The sequence below is a fragment of the Perna viridis genome, chromosome 10, assembly GCF_037379345.1.
Source record: "Perna viridis isolate PV_CMFRI_1.1 ecotype Kerala chromosome 10, ASM3737934v1, whole genome shotgun sequence".
In the NCBI taxonomy this organism is placed as follows: Eukaryota; Metazoa; Mollusca; class Bivalvia; order Mytilida; family Mytilidae; genus Perna; species Perna viridis.
This window is the reverse complement of record NC_142454.1, coordinates 38,801,243-38,817,599: the sequence shown is the minus strand read 5'-3', so window position 1 is coordinate 38,817,599 and position 16,357 is coordinate 38,801,243. Positions and strand designations below refer to the sequence as shown.

Genomic DNA, 16,357 nt, shown 5'->3' with positions numbered 1-16,357 from the left:
CATTTTTTGTGTTCTCTAAAGCCCAAATAACTTGATTTAGGTCAGCGAGAATTTCTGAATTACTATTAAAATGTATCTTATTACTGTCGTACTTCATTTTGTACTCTTCCTCTTGTTTTAGATTTTTAACTTGGGATGCAACAGAAACCGCGGAACCATGCAATTCATTTTTTAAGTTCTGCTACTTCTTGTCTTAATTGAGAGTTAATATCACCTTGTTTTTTTTTACAGCTCTTAAAACATCTCGAAGAGAAATGTCTTGGCTAGTATCACATTCCCTTTCTTATCCATGGGTATGTGGCAAAACGAAAATTTAACCGAACCGATCAGTAGGACGTCGTCGTGCTGAATGAATAATATAAACGAAAGCCCGCGAAAAACCCAAAATATTTCGAGCGAAAATATAAGATCGGGTAAAACATTAACAACAACCCTACACAAATGATGCAAATACCCAGGAGAAATTAATTTCATTTTGATTCAATACTTAACCGAATGAAATTATAAATACATTGTTTACCTGATGGATGTGCATTGTCCAGAAAATTTATTTAGCTGGTAATATATAATGTTATCGTGGCTGGTCAACCCCGTACACTTATCAGGGGCGGATACAAGATTTGAGTTTAGGAGGAGGGGCGCTAATTGAATTAACATGCAAATCAAAGCAAAATATATTATGGGGTGAAACTTGTGGTGAAAATTTTTTTCTAACCGATTTAGGTGGGGGGGGGGGGGCGTACCCCCAGCACACCAGTCCTTGGATCCGCACCTGCTTTTTGAAACTTTTTGGTTTAATTTGTAGGCGCGGATCTATTTGTTTTTCTTTTTTCTTTTTTGTTTGGTCAATTTTCCCTGTATATTTAAGTCCTTACAAAAATGTAGAAGGTGATATTTGATAATAACTATTGAAATTCGTCAAACAAAAATATCATAAGCGGGAAACGTAGTTATATTTTATTTTTTTCATTTGTACACATTAAATATGCCAATAAAATATTTAAAACACGTTCAGATCAACTTAAATAATTACAATAATATATTTATAGCCCTTTTATATCAGATATAGATCCGCTTTTTACCTGAGTGTTTTCATGTTTGTTAAGCAACCGTGTCACGAGGCCAATATATAAGTAATTTCGAAATGTACTAAGTTTGTGTATCATATGACTAGCCTAGTGACGTCGTATTAGGGTTCAGAAATTCGGGTTTTGTGAGGTGTCTATACGCAATTATAAATTGTGAAATTTACCTGTTTATAAGTGGCCGCATTTTCGTATCGGGAATTATATACCCGTGACGTCACAGAGTACAGGTGAAAATAACCGTGTGTTCAATCTTTGATTAATCTTGGTCACTAGCGAATCGTTAAAATGGATAATTATAATAAAGGTAGGCAAATTGTTGATATTTTGACTATTTAGTAGAAATTTTCATACAAATATCAATTGATGGCATCACACGAAACACGTTGCATATATTTTTGTAACTATTCAAGTTTATCGACTGTTTCTAAGTTCGTTAACAAACGACAAATGAAGTTACACGTAACACACTAATAAACAACCGTTACAACAGACATTTTGTAAACAAACAAGTTATGATCTTTAGTGTTGAACGGTGATCAGATATGTTTTAGATAACATGAAATGCGCAAGAAAGCTCAATCCTACATCACTGCATTTAGGCCCGATGGGTGTGGCTGCTATGATCAGGTCTACTCATAAGGGAAGTGATGATGTCTGCATATACATGATAATTATGATTTACCGCTATTTGACATTTTAAGATACTTATATATATCATAAGTGGATTTGTACTATGAACTCGCATCCTGCATGCTTCTGTTCACGTACGTACAAATATACCGCAACAAATTCATGTTTAGCGGAAACGTCTTCTTGTTGTTATGAAATACACTGCATACACAGTTTACTTTTATTTGTTTAAAAAAAAAACCTAGCCATGGGGTAGGCGCTCTGCACACAGAGCAATTAACTCGGTTGTATGCCCCAGGTGGTGGAATGGGGTACCCCTGGCGTGTTATATGCTGGGGATGTCAGGCTATAATACGGAAAACCTGACCGGGAACCATAGCGGTGCACGGTGTTGGGAAAGATGCCACGTTCCTTGCACGTTAAAGAAACCTGCTGTGGTATTCGATAGGAGTAGAAACCTTTGCGCTCCGCTACAGGAGGCTAAATTGCCCGACCCTACCTATTCCTCTCTTTTTCTTGTGGCAATCAAAATTTATTGACCCTATTACCCTTGTGACCCATCCCTTTTTTATTTTGTCATCATCATCATTTCATGTTCATTTTAGCATACATTTCATGTTCATCGCCTGAAACTAGCTGAAATATTGCTGCTCTGGCTTAAACCACAATAATCAATCAATCAATCTTAAAAAAGAGTATTTCTGTTGACAAAATGTGTATTTCCAGCCATAGAAATTTTGAAGATATTTTCGGCATTTTTTTGCTCAGTGTTATAAAACACACGTCATGATCAGGCACAGAATCACAGGTTGCAGACAAATGTCTTTTTACTTCAATAACATCTTGACTTTCCAAAAAATCTACCCCCTAAATTGTCTTCTCTCGCTTTAATTCTACTTTCGGCCGAACCTGAAATCCTGGATCCACCCCTTATGATATTCAGTATCAGCAGGTATATGGTTATCAGTGTGTTTTTTTTAAATTCTTCTTAATGTACTCATTGATGCATGCACAAATATCCCATTGACCAAATTTGACACTTTTCTCAGACTAAATGTTTCAATGTTGTGCTTGCATAATCATTTTGATGACCGAACCTTAAAACACAGTGTATGAAACCTCCTCTGACTAGCCATCACTCGCCAAAGGCAAGTAAAATTTGCATTTGGCAAGAGCAAATTGAGCACGCACCATGATGACAGGCCATGATTTCCTGACTAGTGTTCAAATGACATTTGACATTATTGTTTTTTTTGTCTTTTACATCCCAAGTCACTTCTGCCAATTTGTCACGTCATATTCAGTGTTATGAAGGGTTGACTTCGACCAAGCTGGCTTGTGAAATTTAGTAAGTTGAAATTGAAAGTTGCACGCGGATTTGCGAGAAGAATGAATGAAAGGTTTCACAACTGCTTGCCGACAAAAAAGAATTGACAACTCTTTCAAACCCCATAATGACAAATCTGAATCTCTCATTTTTGTTCTATTTTTTTTTTACATTAGGAGGAATGTATTTCCAATACAGTCTGTTCAACTACTTTTTTGCAATTTGTATTTAAGTTTGTGAGCCAAGATGCTGTACTATCTTTAAAATTCCATATCACAAAATATATGATATATAACTGAATATAAAAACTTTTAGAACACCCTTAGGGGTTGTGTGTAGAAAAATGTTCAAACGTATTTTTTAGTTACAGTACACGACTACGTGCATTTATAATGCTACCTCTTTACACGTTTGTTTTGCCCTGAAGTGTCCAAAGCTCTTTAAATACATGTATAAAAATACAGAAATGACAGGATTGTGTTGTTATTTCTTTTAACCAAATTCTTCCCACTTAAAATCACGGCGGTGACTTTGTTACCTTGCATTTACCTCCGAATACAGACTGTTTCCCTATTGTTATGTACTATATGTTTCGCTCCTGTTGTCTGATATTTCTTTCAATAAACATCGAAACATCCCAAAGTAAATTATCTCTAAATCATGCAATATCCCCTAAGTATAAAAGCATGAACAGTTTACCCCAGCTTTTTTGGTTCTGAATTATTTTCTACTTCAGCCGAACAGGAGGGGACACTTAAAAAGCGAGACAATCAAAGTCACTGAGACCAGCATGCAATCGTATAGTACATCATGCAAATATATAACCCTATCTTTTTATAAAGTAGATAAAAATAAAAAGTATTGCGTGAAGGCTTCAGTTGTATGTTGTATAGGTCCAGTCTTAATTTCAGAACTTTATTAAATCATGACAATAAAATGATTTTTGATAAATTAAATGTATATGGCGATTTAAATTATATTAACAAACGTTCTTTTCTAGTGCAAGGCCATTTAATCAAGTCATTGAATTGGCGCGAAATCATATTATAAGCATAAGATGACGTAGAGAAGAAAGTTTGAACTTGCTCTCAAGATCAACTTAAGGTCATTTTACGTGGAGTTTAAATAGAAAATAAAACGCAACGGCAACAATATAGACATGTACTAATCACTTACTTACATTTTGTCGACATTTAATCTATTTAACTAAAATTGCCGGGGAGGTCAACTTTAAGGTTAAATATCAGTATGATTGCCGTCAGTCTATATATAATAACAAAGGTATTTTTTTCTTACTTTCCTGAAATAACATACAGGAACACCAGTTTTAATGAGCTTTTTTAAAAACCGACATAGGCTTTTGTTTTGTTTGTTGGGGTTTAACGCCCGAGCAGCAATATTTCAGCTATATTCAGGCGATGAACATGAAATGATGATGAAATGAAAAATGGGATGGGGCACAAGGATAATAGGGTCAAGAAATTTTGATTGTCATTGGAAAGAGGGAGAGATGGGTAGGGTCGGGCAATTTAGCCTCCTGTGGCGGAGCCCTAAATCTATACTTTAACGGTGACCTTGAATGAGCCTTAATGGCCATAACATGTTCAGAGTAGGCACCATAAAATAGGGTAGGTAGAGTAGCAGGAAACAGATATATTTTTATTTGGCCTTATAAATTGTGATTTTTTTTCCAGGTTATTCTCAGCAGAATTTGGCCAACCAGGAGGCCGGAGATTCTGGTTTAGGATGTTGTGGATGTATTTTAATGGGATTTTCATATTTTATGGTTGCACTGTTCTTCCCATTTTCACTCTGTATGACCATCAAGGCAAAACACGTTACGCTTCATTTTTAAATTTCTACTAATGCAAGCACGACTCTTAATCACCCAATGAACATTCCTGAGTCTGTGGCATAATATAAAAAAGATAGGTGTTTTTCCATTTGCCGACATTTACAGAAAAATAAAATGTTTTAAGAAATTCCCATTAAACTTGGATGGAAGGCTATTGTTTCTTTATGCAGACAAGTTAAATAGGGACGATTGTGTCATGTGACTGATGACGTAGCTCTTCATTAACATTTAACATAACTTGAGCAACCCGAAGACCCACACTGGTACAGTTATATGTATTTGTGAATCAGAAATGACTGTCTAGGTCATATTTTTTTCAGCACAGATCTGAATTGCACCTAGTATTTAACACGCGATCTTTACTAACTATCCGAGGGTGTGTGTGTGGGGGGGGGGGGTAAACATTTTCTGATGATTCCATTGCAGACCAACGATCGAATGCCTTGAATTCATATTTAGAAATTACATGGAAACAAAAAAGTGGTAATAGTTCACACACACAAAATGACATTTACTCTTGGTAATTTTGTTATGAGTATTGAACTAATATATCGACTATGTAAAAAATATATGGCACAATTTTATCGCAAATCATGAATCGTTCGTCGAAAATTCTTTAATAGAAGTGGTTTAAATGTAATGTACAATACTGCTATGACAATGGACATTTTATATGCAATAGGAATTTCATTAAAGGTAAAGAGGCTGTCCATTCAAAATCCTGGCACTGGATTGCACATGATAAATTTTGTTTTCAAAATTTTTTATTCATTTCTTATCAAAAATACATCCTTTCTGAAAGTTGTACATTGGTTTTTGATTAACTGCAATGGTTAAAGAGAGAAAAAAAAATACATAGAAAGCATTGAAATTCATTGAAAAAGAGAGACAACTGATTATTTTTTTTACATGTAAGAGAACTTTAAAATCTCTTTGTACTATTTGACATACATATGATATAAACATTACATGGAACAAAACATTCTGAGGGATAAATATGCCCTGTGCCTACAATATCATAGGATCTGCCTGATTTTTACATGGACAGCCTCTTCAAAATGAATTAGTTTTTATGCACTATTTAAGGGCTATTTGTTTTTGCTCTTTATAAAATATCACAGTTTATATCTTAAAGTTCTTGCCAACTATACGGTCTAGAAATTGTCGTCTGTACGTTTGACGTAATTTTAAAATAATGGTAGGCTTCAGTGCTAGGGGTAATGTAATCTGAACAGTTTTGCAAAAAAAAAAAACAACACTTTATTGAAGCATGTCTAAGATTGATGTCTATTCATACAATCACATCCACTACTGAAATTATTTAAATTAATTTTTGCACAGTGATTAGTGACAAATGTCTTATATGATCATTATTAGCTATAGACTTACATGTATCTACAACAAACCCATTACTGAAAGTACACTAATATACATTTACTTACTTAACGCATGTTTTATGGTGATTTTTTGTTGCCTTAATCCAATTTTGTCGATTTTAGATGTATGTCCACTATTTCCAAGTTGTATGCTGCGCTTGCAACATGATACTTGGTTAGAAGTGAATGGTTCGGCTTAAGTTAATAGTGTTTGACAATGTTGGTCATATTTTATATTTGTATGTAAACTATACTCATGTAGCCCCAGTAGGCCGTTCATTTCTGTTACCTATTCACTATTTTTATGAAAGTTATACGATGATGCATTTGTTGCGTTTGCCAATATCTCTTCCTTTTTTTCTAATGAACAGTGTATGCTTGAATAAATAATATACGTATGCATAATAAATACAGAAGATTAAACCCACATTTGTTTTGAACTTTTTTTTAATTTCGTTCAGATGGGGCAAAACGAGCAAGTTATAGCCTTCCTCCTTTTTATAAAATCTCGGGAATAAATGTGTCATTTGCACACCATACGTAAAGTAGTCCGTGACTTGTTTTTTTTAATAGAAGGTTAAAAACTATCTGCATGAAGCTAGATCCAAAATGTTTCCAGGTCACTAGACATTTTTTACGTCAATATAAATACGCGTCAATAAGAAAGTGAATTTAAAAAAAAAAGCTTAAAAATAGCTTTTAAATAGCCTTTGATTTCTATTTTAATATAAAAGCATTACATTGTTAAATTACAGCGGAATGGAACTTAATTTCGGGGTTACGTGAGCACAATGCTTTGTTTTCATGATATATGTAGTTTAGAATCTCCTAAAAAGTTTTGAACGTTAAAATTATCATACTGTAGCTCTTATAAATTATATATAAGCCACTTTCCTAAGATTCAGTACACATTTCTGTTATTTTTTGTATTTCTACAGTTTCAAGTTGTACTTTTAAGGGGTTTACAAGAATTTTTTTAAATGTTATCATTCCCCAATTTGATATCTGCGAAAATATTAAAAACTTGTAGTCATTACATGTATGCATGTGTTCATTTTTCTCAAGTTTAATAAATACGAAGGTTTAGTGCGAAAGAATACAATCGATACTATCTTAAATTGATCGGAAAGTCATGATCGCTCGTTGCAATGGGTCCCATCCGTTTCACTGAGACTTTCCTTTTCCAACGAGACATCGATCGTTATTTTGAACGATGTCATTGGAATTATGATACAAATGATATCGGTCTCTTGCTTGTGAAAGATAGGAGTACCTTGATTGGCACTCTGACACATACAACTAAAACAATGCATTTTCTTTTGCAGATCGTTGCAGAATATGAACGAGCTGTAATATTCCGACTAGGTCGAGTACTGCCAGGAGGGGCAAAGGGTCCTGGTAAGTTTTTAACTATGACCGTGCAGTGGTGGATCGGGGTTGCAGGGAATATGAAAATTTGCCATTTTCATATGTAAAATTGACCAAAAAAAATGGTAAATACATTTAATGTCCATGCACCACTTTTTCTGAAGACTTCCGGCTGCATGGCATACCTCTTTTTTCAAAGTGTCTGGATCCGCTCCGGCCGTAGTTGTACAAAACAAAGCAAAAAGTGGCAAGTGTTGCTGTCTCAACTTCAGTGATTGGGAATAAAACTTTGAGAATGTGTCATTTTCATCATAGTAAGAATTTCAATGGTCCATTCGTGAAAATATGAAACATTCTTTGTAAAAAAAAATTTGATTTGAATGGGACATCTTGAACTGTAATTGGATAAAGTGCACGTTTCCTATCTAATCCCAGTTACTGCAACTTTCGTTGTTTATTTACCTAAATAACTTGAAGAAAAAAATAGACCAGGCCAACCGTAAAAATTATGTGAATATTGTTGTCTGTCCAAGTAATTTTAAATTGAGTAAGTACATATATGAGTGATTCATGATACAGCCTTAAAATCTAATATCATCTTACAAATTTGTACTAAATAAGCGAAAACATATTTTGGTAATTATAGCGTGATTTTAAACGACGAAGAATAATTATTATTAATTTCTGTTTTATAGGTATGTTTTTCATTCTGCCATGTATAGATGAGTTTAAGAAGGTTGACCTTAGAACAGTATCTTTTGATATACCACCTCAAGAGGTAAGAAACGGAATCCGTTATTCTTACTGTAGGGGAAATGGCCGAATAGTTCCGATTGATTAAGGGGATTATTTTTCAGTTTTACTGTTTCTGGAATGGTCAAATGGTTCCGAACGAAATGGAATATGACCAAAGTCTTTCACAAAATGTGTTTATTTGCTTTGTCAAATATTTTATGCCTCAGCCACAGTCTGTAGTAAACCATTTGATATCTGCGAAAATATTAAAAACTTGTAGTCATTACATGTATGCATGTGTTCATTTCCTCAAGTTTAATAAATACGAAGGTTAAGGGCGAAAGAATACAATCGATACTATCTTAAATTGATCGGAAAGTCATGATCGCTCGTTGCAATGGGCCCCATCCGTTTCACTGAGACTTTCCTTTTCCAACGAGACATCGATCGTTATTGTCAAATATTTTATGCCTCAGCCACAGTCTGTAGTAAACCACACATCTTTCAGACTGCAAATTGGTACAGCGTATCGTCAAGAGCTTCGCGAATTTGCAATCAGTAGTGATGATGCCTTGTGATTTTTTGCATCCTCTATAAGCTAGCACAGTGGTAAATAGTACTGTAACCCAGAACAGATCTTCTCATTAAGTGTGGGATAATTGAGTAAAACATTGTATTATATATAAACTCATTTAAAGAAATGTAGATAGAAAAGCAACTTCGTGTATAAAACTATGTATACAATCGTCAAGACCTATTACAATGGTTAAAATGCATGTGTTGCTATAAATGTTGTGTTTTATAATGGACCACAGTAATGATTTATATAATAAACACAGCTGTCTCATTGTTGGTGTAACATTTTTTATGTGTCAAATACATTTCTATGTGAGAATCAGACTCGTGGGTATATACATGTACATACAGGGCGGACCTAGAGATTTTGAAAAAAAGGAGAGTTTCAGAGGGGTTACAGAAAAAAGGGGATTTAGGCTTTTATTTGCTCAGATTTGCCCAAGTTTTGCCTAAAATTATTGTAGTTTTTCATCAAATGGGAGTTAGGTTTCGGCCCAAGACCCACGGGTCCCCCACGAACCCTTTTCGCTTATACAGGTAAACGCCCTTGATTCATATACTGGTAAATGTTGCAGTTCCAAGTCTCTTCTCTAACGGTCCAAGAAATATAAATGTAAATCCAGTTCAAATAGTGTTCTTTGTCATTCTCTATAATTATGATATTTTAGCCTGGTTTTAGGGCAGTTGAAGTTGCAAATCCAAATTGTCCATATTAGTTTGATAAATAGAGTGCTTTATCAACGGTACTTGTATACTTATTATATAGAAAACCTTTACAGATGACAGAATTCATTCATTTCAAATTAATGCTGATTTAATAAAAAATGAAATAAAATAAATCTGAAACAAATTGGGTGTCTATTAAAAACCCAGGAAATAAAAAAAACCTGTGATCTTTAGCGGATAGCTTCTTACTGAATTGTTTTAAAATTGTGAAATTCCTTAACATTTTTTTTTTAAATAAAAGTAAAGTGTTTGGGACAAAATGATAAAACTACCAAGTAATTCATTACAGATCTTGACCAAAGACTCTGTGACTGTTGCCGTCGACGCAGTCATCTACAGTAGAATTTTCGACCCGTCCATGTCTGTCTGTAATGTTGAAAACGCTAACAACTCTACAAGATTGTTGGCAGCAACCACTTTGAGAAATGTACTGGGAACCAAAAACATGGCTGAAATTTTGACCGACAGAGACTCCATCGCTCATACCATGCAGGTAAGGGGGTTTAAGTACTAATCCATGTAAAATTCAGATTCTGCCAATATCAGAAATGAAACATGTACATGGTGAAAAGCAACAAACAAACGATTTTTTTTTCAATCTACATACGACATATATTTATGTATGCTTACTGTAGTTCTATATATACAGTTCCAATTTTTTTTTTAGAAAACCATACATTTGTCTCCCACTAAGATTAAACAAATCAAGAATGATAACTCTTGCAAAGTGCCAATTTCATGCAATCTTAATAATTTTTATTTCAAAAATGACCACTAAAATTGGTGATGAGGTATGTAATTGTTTCTGAATTTTGAAATAAATGAATTTTATAGGATTTTGTCATCATGCATGAATTTGAAAAGACTGCTTGAATAATCATAGAAATAGTTTGAGCCTTCGTGGGCTTTGGGTTTTGATAACCATTCTTTTAAATACACTTGTTGTCACCATAAATAGTATATGCATATCCAGGGGTCCTCTTTTAAAGGTCATACAGTTTGATTTTTTAACTGTAACTTTTTATACTTTCCATTTTTTTCCTTTAACAAGATAAAAGTGTCCCCTTTAAGGTTCCATTTCAGAAGTAAAGTGCAAAATGTATACTGTCGATTTGACATATCCACATAGAGGTTATAAGTGGAGAAGAGAGGGGGCGCACATACATTGTATACCTTATTATAACGGAAAGTTTCAAAGAGGGGGATGTAAAACGAACTTTGCCCTCCCTAAAAAATTCTATATAAATGTACTTGGTACTTGTAATGGTCTATATTTTGCATAAGATACTGATGACGTTCTGTCAAGGTCTTTCTTCTTAAAATACTCTTTTATTTATTTAGTCTATCTTGGATGAATCTACAGACCCCTGGGGAATCAAAGTAGAGAGAGTTGAAATGTAAGTCCAGTAGTAGAGCAATTTATAGTGGTCATATTAAGTATCTTTCTACACATTTTATAGGACTGCAAAAATGCGGTCGTATCATGTAAATTGTAATACGATATTGTCATCATTGTCGTCGTCGATAATGTTATATTTTCATTTTTGTAACATAACTCTAGTTGTAGTGGACCAAATGTCATGAAATTCTGATAGATTGATAGATTGATATATTGTTACTTGCTGCTCGTGAAAGCTTGCTATTTAAAATGGGTTCACTTCCCCATACCGTTCTGCAAAAAGGGTCAAAGGGGTAAAAAAGGGTTTTTGTATAGAAAGTTTACTTCTCAGTCAATTTTGACTGAGTTTTTTAAGTTTAAATAGCATTTAGCATTGACAGTCTATTGGGGTGGCAAAGTGGGGCCATACCCTAAAAATAAACTTGTTTATGTCTGGTCTTGATATTGAATTTTTATTTGTAGTATTCTCATGAAAATCCCTGCCTACATATTTCAGTCAGATTTCAGATATCTCTTACGGTTTCCAAGTTATAAGGGACCAAAGTCTGGTTTTTTTTTTACTTTTTTTTGCAACTTTGCAATTTTGTTTTATTAGATTCCATATGAAAATCCCTGCCACTACCTGAGCTTTAAAAGCATTAACTTTATCATTTACTGTTTTTGAGGTAATGAGTTACAAAGGGATTCATGAAAGTATCCTGATTGGCCTGAAGTAGAAATTTGGTTCTAAATTGAATTTCAAAATACTGTGCAATATTGTTACAGTATCGGAATGAGTTGTTATGTCCATAATGAACTATCAGTTCCTATGTTAAAAGTGTGTCCAAACACTAATATTGTGTCCATACTTGCCTCAAGTGAACAGAGTTTAATTGTCTAATGTCGTAAAGCTTTTTATTATACATGTACTTGTTTACATGTATATTAAGCTTCTTGTAAGCCAAAGCTCCAAGTACTTCAACCATGTTTCAGTTATCATTAACTTCTACATGTCCTGCTTTTGTTAGTGATATAGTCAATATATTTATTTCTTAAAGTGAACGTGGAATGTGTGCATACTCACTTATGCCAGTGAAAGCCCAAAAGAGTTTATCTTATAATCCACCACACTCTGTTCAAGACAGCGTTGTCTATAAACATCACAGGTCCCTTTGAGTTCAACAGTGTCTGGTCGTTTTGTTAATCTTTGCCAGACTTCTTTTACCGTGAATAATCAATGATTCTTTTTTTTTGCGTTTCAATGATTTTCCAAAATCTCTCTCCTTGCAGTAAAGATGTCCGACTTCCGGTTCAGTTACAGAGAGCAATGGCTGCGGAGGCTGAAGCAGCAAGAGAAGCCCGCGCTAAGGTAAACGCTTCATTGGTTCTACCTGTACATTGTAATTTTGTTTTTTAATCTATAATGACCACGTTTGTTTGTTGAGCAGGGTTATTGGGAAGCTCTGATAAGGGCTGTGTGGGAATACAGGGGGTGGAGTGCAGGTGTTTGGAAAACTCCCCTTTGGTTAACTTCGTGTATTCTTATTAGCAGAACTGATCGAAATAGCCTGGAAATCCCTGTATATTTCTAAACCCTATTTTGGTCTGTTTTAGACCTACCACCCAGTCACATTAAAATCCTTTCCATGAAACAAACCCTCTCTGAAAAAAATCTGATCTAGTCTACCTATATAGTAGACTGTTATTAATCAACTGAATTTTTAAGTCCTTTTTTAATTTTATTCTTTTTAGGTTTTGGCTGCTGAAGGAGAACAGCGTGCATCACGTGCTCTGAAGGATGCCGCTGACGTCATGGCCCAGTCACCAGCTGCCATTCAGCTCAGATATCTGCAGACATTGAGTGCAATCTCTGCGGAGAAAAATTCCACAATTGTTTTCCCACTGCCGATAGATCTTCTGAAAGGATTAGGAGCAAAATAAGACTTTAAATATTTCATTTGAAATGTTACTGCAAAGTCTGTTATAATTGTTAAATTTTGTATTTTTCTTGTAACTTTACTTTCTTTTTTTATATTGTGATACTCAGACTACCAACAAATTAAGACCCTAAAGGAGCAACCACTTAATTTTATTGATCAATGGAAATCAATCTGTTCCTATAGAATTTCTTTCCTAGCCATTTTGCTTTTACTTTAGCTTTAGACCTCTGTTACATGACCATAACTTAGGCTTAACCTTGGATAATTTTACCAAAGATTTCTAGCTCTGGCTTTATACTTTAAATTTAAAACCAAATGGTTGCTCAGTGAGGCCAGTATATGACATGATGAGGGTCCAAAGCCATGAATGTCTTAAGTCCTACAGTAGATCCCTGGGCCGAGTCAAAAATTCATTCAGTACATAAATATTGCCTGTTAGGTAGTTGGCATACTGTAAGTTCAGAAATTATTGCATTTTTATTACATGTATTGCAAAGATGTGACTTATGTAAAATTGCAATAATCAAAATTTCTATTATGGAATTTTTAACCTAACTAATTTGGGATTATAATCTCAAATTGTCAAAGATTCAAATTGAAATATTGACTTCAATGAAAAAAGTTTAAAAAAGTATTGCATGCAATAATTTATGAATTTACAGTTTGACTTATTTAGTGAAGAACATCTTTCCTGTGTAATAACTGAGCTCTGACTGTCACATATTTACATAAAATCTTCAAAATAGCATCGGAAGAGGCATTCAAGGTACTCAAAATGAATTGATGACCGTAATTTGTTTTATTTGTATGAAGGAAGTGACAATAATTGGGGCTTATTCTGAATTTTTGTTTTGCTTTGAAGCAAATTAGTTTAAATCAGTACTGATTTGAATGTTACATGTAGTCGTTTCGGTTTTTGGACTTTGTTTTCTTAACAAGGTTTAAAACACCAATTTTTGCCTACGGGTATTATATAGATGAATATTTAAATATTACCTTCTAAATTGTTTTCTTTTAGATCAAATATGTATGCATAAGTGTTCTTCCCAAGGCCGTAGCCAAGGGAGGATGGGATGATGCGATCGCCCCCCTCTAAAAAAAAACAACTTTGATTTAAATCTTAGCCAGTAATTAGAGAGAAATCATACCTGATAAGCAAGTAAAATTGCTTATCAGTGATCAGTTCGCACCCCCACTCAGAAAACCCGGCCCTGCTTTCGGGCCTTCAATTTGCTATTTATACATGTAATAGTAAGTGCTGAATTTCAATGTGCTTTAGTTACAAGAAATAACAGTGCAATCAATATTAGTGTAAATCCTTAACATATCTATACTTTTATTGATATTAAGTACAGTTAATTATAAGAATTGTGCAGGGTGATTTATGATTGAAACATTTCTCATGAAAAAAAACCCACTAAGTTTAGGTTACAGACCACCAATTCAACCAATGAGCATTTGGAACGTACACAAAAATAGTCCTACGCAGAAATTACCCCAGTTCCTCATAGTGCTGTGAAAAAAGTTCTCATCTCATTTAAAAAAAATTAAACAGTTTCTGAAAGGAAAAACATTTCTGTACATTTTATAGGTGCATTTTGCTTCTTGCGATGTGAAGCCTAATCTCCATAATGATTTCTAAATATACCCCTATCTTGTGAAAACACTGGGATTTCCCATGCTATTTATAGACACTTCACTTCCGGTGACCAGTACTGCACTGCAAGTCTGCTAACCCCACATGCCATTCTGAGGATTGTAAGCTGACATATGTAGAATCATGCTGATATATAGTCCTCTGCAGGTTAAAGTTAAGGTAAAGTCCAGAGAAGCCATTGAATATTGTGAAATTAGCATAGAAGCCTATGGGAAGTGGAATTAGTGGTTTTTAGCCTAAACGATATTCAAATGAACTCGAAAATACAAAAAAGAGGTTTTAAATTAGAAGAACACATCAATAAACGAAACTTATCATCTGCAATTAAATAAAGTTGATTGTTTTGAGTTTTTTTTTTTTCGTTTTTTTTTAGAGAATGTGTTTCGTGTACTTATATTCTATTATGTACTATGTGTATTATGTTTCTGGTCAATTTTACTTGTAAACCCGAATATTCCGCTCGCTTCATTAAGTTGGAGAGAGGGCTTGACTTATTCGAATTAATTTTGCTTGTATCAGATTTACTCTAAGATGACTTATTAATTTTGTTGGTTTCGGGATTAATTTTTTTTTTGGGGGGGATAGGGTGGGTGAGGTTGGGGGTGGCAAAACAAAACCAATAAAAAAATGCCATTAGCACCCGCCTTTTCACTCAAGATCTCCCTTTTGATTTGTTTGGGTTCACTCCTACCATTTGCATCATGGATCTTTCGTGCTTATGTTTTATGATTAACTGTATTTAAGTAAAACTGAGATCAAATAGTTTCGTATTTATCGTTGTTTTAATATCTTTGCCTACGTTTGTATTCGTTTCTAAAGATAATAAAATTGTTTAAGTCCATTTTGTTTAGATTTATTTTATTATTAGGGCCCGGCCTTAGGCGGGTCGCCCTATAGTGATCAGTCTGTCCGTTAGTCCGTAACAAATTGGTGTCCGCTGTATATCTAGAGAACCGTTATGATTTCATACTTTATACTTAACATGTATATTAACCAACACCAGAGGGTGTGTCATAATGTATGTACAACTTCCTAGGTCAAAGGTCAAGGTCAAAAACTTTGGTTTCAGTTGACAACCCCATGTCCTGTGGTAAAGATCGTGTCCGCTCTATATCTTGAGAACTGTTATGATTTCAAAGTTTATGCTTGACAAGTATATTAACCAATAAAAGAGGGTATGTCATAATATTTGTACAACTTCCTAGATCAATGGTCCGTCTGTCGGTCGTACTGTCCATTCGTCCATTCTTAACAAATTGTGTCCGCTCTATTTCTTGAGAACCGTTGACAGCGGGGCTCAGAGAGATGGCTCCCATCTCAATGATATCTAGTTGTTGTTTTATTTTTAAACCATTATGACCACTTCCGGGTCATAGTTGGTGTTCACACAAAACTGATCTACAAGAAGATTAAATTGGTTCAAATTGTGTTATTAGCATTGCAAAAAAAATCCAACATTTTCACTTCTCACACAATATTTAGGACATATTACATACTATTAAAAACTTATAAGTCTACTGGTCTATTTCACCCCGATTTTATAGGAAATCTAAAAACGTCACTACAAGTATCAGCATTAAACATTTGCTAAGTTTAACTAAACAATACATGATTATGCTTATTAGTTCTTACAACAAACCATACAAATATTATTTCATCTTAATTGTTTGAACCTTATCTTCAACACTTGTTGTTTTCATG

General features: G+C 34.1%; 1 protein-coding gene across 1 annotated transcript; it reads left to right on the top strand.

The window, feature by feature from the left end:
• The first annotated feature begins 1,287 nt into the window (after positions 1–1,287).
• LOC148605691 (stomatin-like) lies at positions 1,288–15,497 on the top strand. Its single transcript, XM_088548170.1, has 8 exons — positions 1,288–1,392; positions 4,740–4,873; positions 7,602–7,674; positions 8,340–8,422; positions 9,971–10,174; positions 11,023–11,078; positions 12,350–12,428; positions 12,812–15,497. The coding sequence occupies exons 1-8, from the start codon at positions 1,374–1,376 to the stop codon at positions 12,998–13,000; spliced, it is 837 nt and encodes a 278-aa protein (XP_088404296.1). The 5' UTR covers positions 1,288–1,373; the 3' UTR covers positions 13,001–15,497.
• Positions 15,498–16,357: the final 860 nt, after the last annotated feature.

Excerpts from the sequence above, each read along its gene's own strand:
- LOC148605691 (XM_088548170.1), top strand. Across the intron at positions 4,874-7,601 it reads CACTCTGTATGACCATCAAG|ATCGTTGCAGAATATGAACG; the intron begins GCAAAACACGTT and ends TTTCTTTTGCAG. Across the intron at positions 8,423-9,970 it reads TTGATATACCACCTCAAGAG|ATCTTGACCAAAGACTCTGT; the intron begins GTAAGAAACGGA and ends AATTCATTACAG.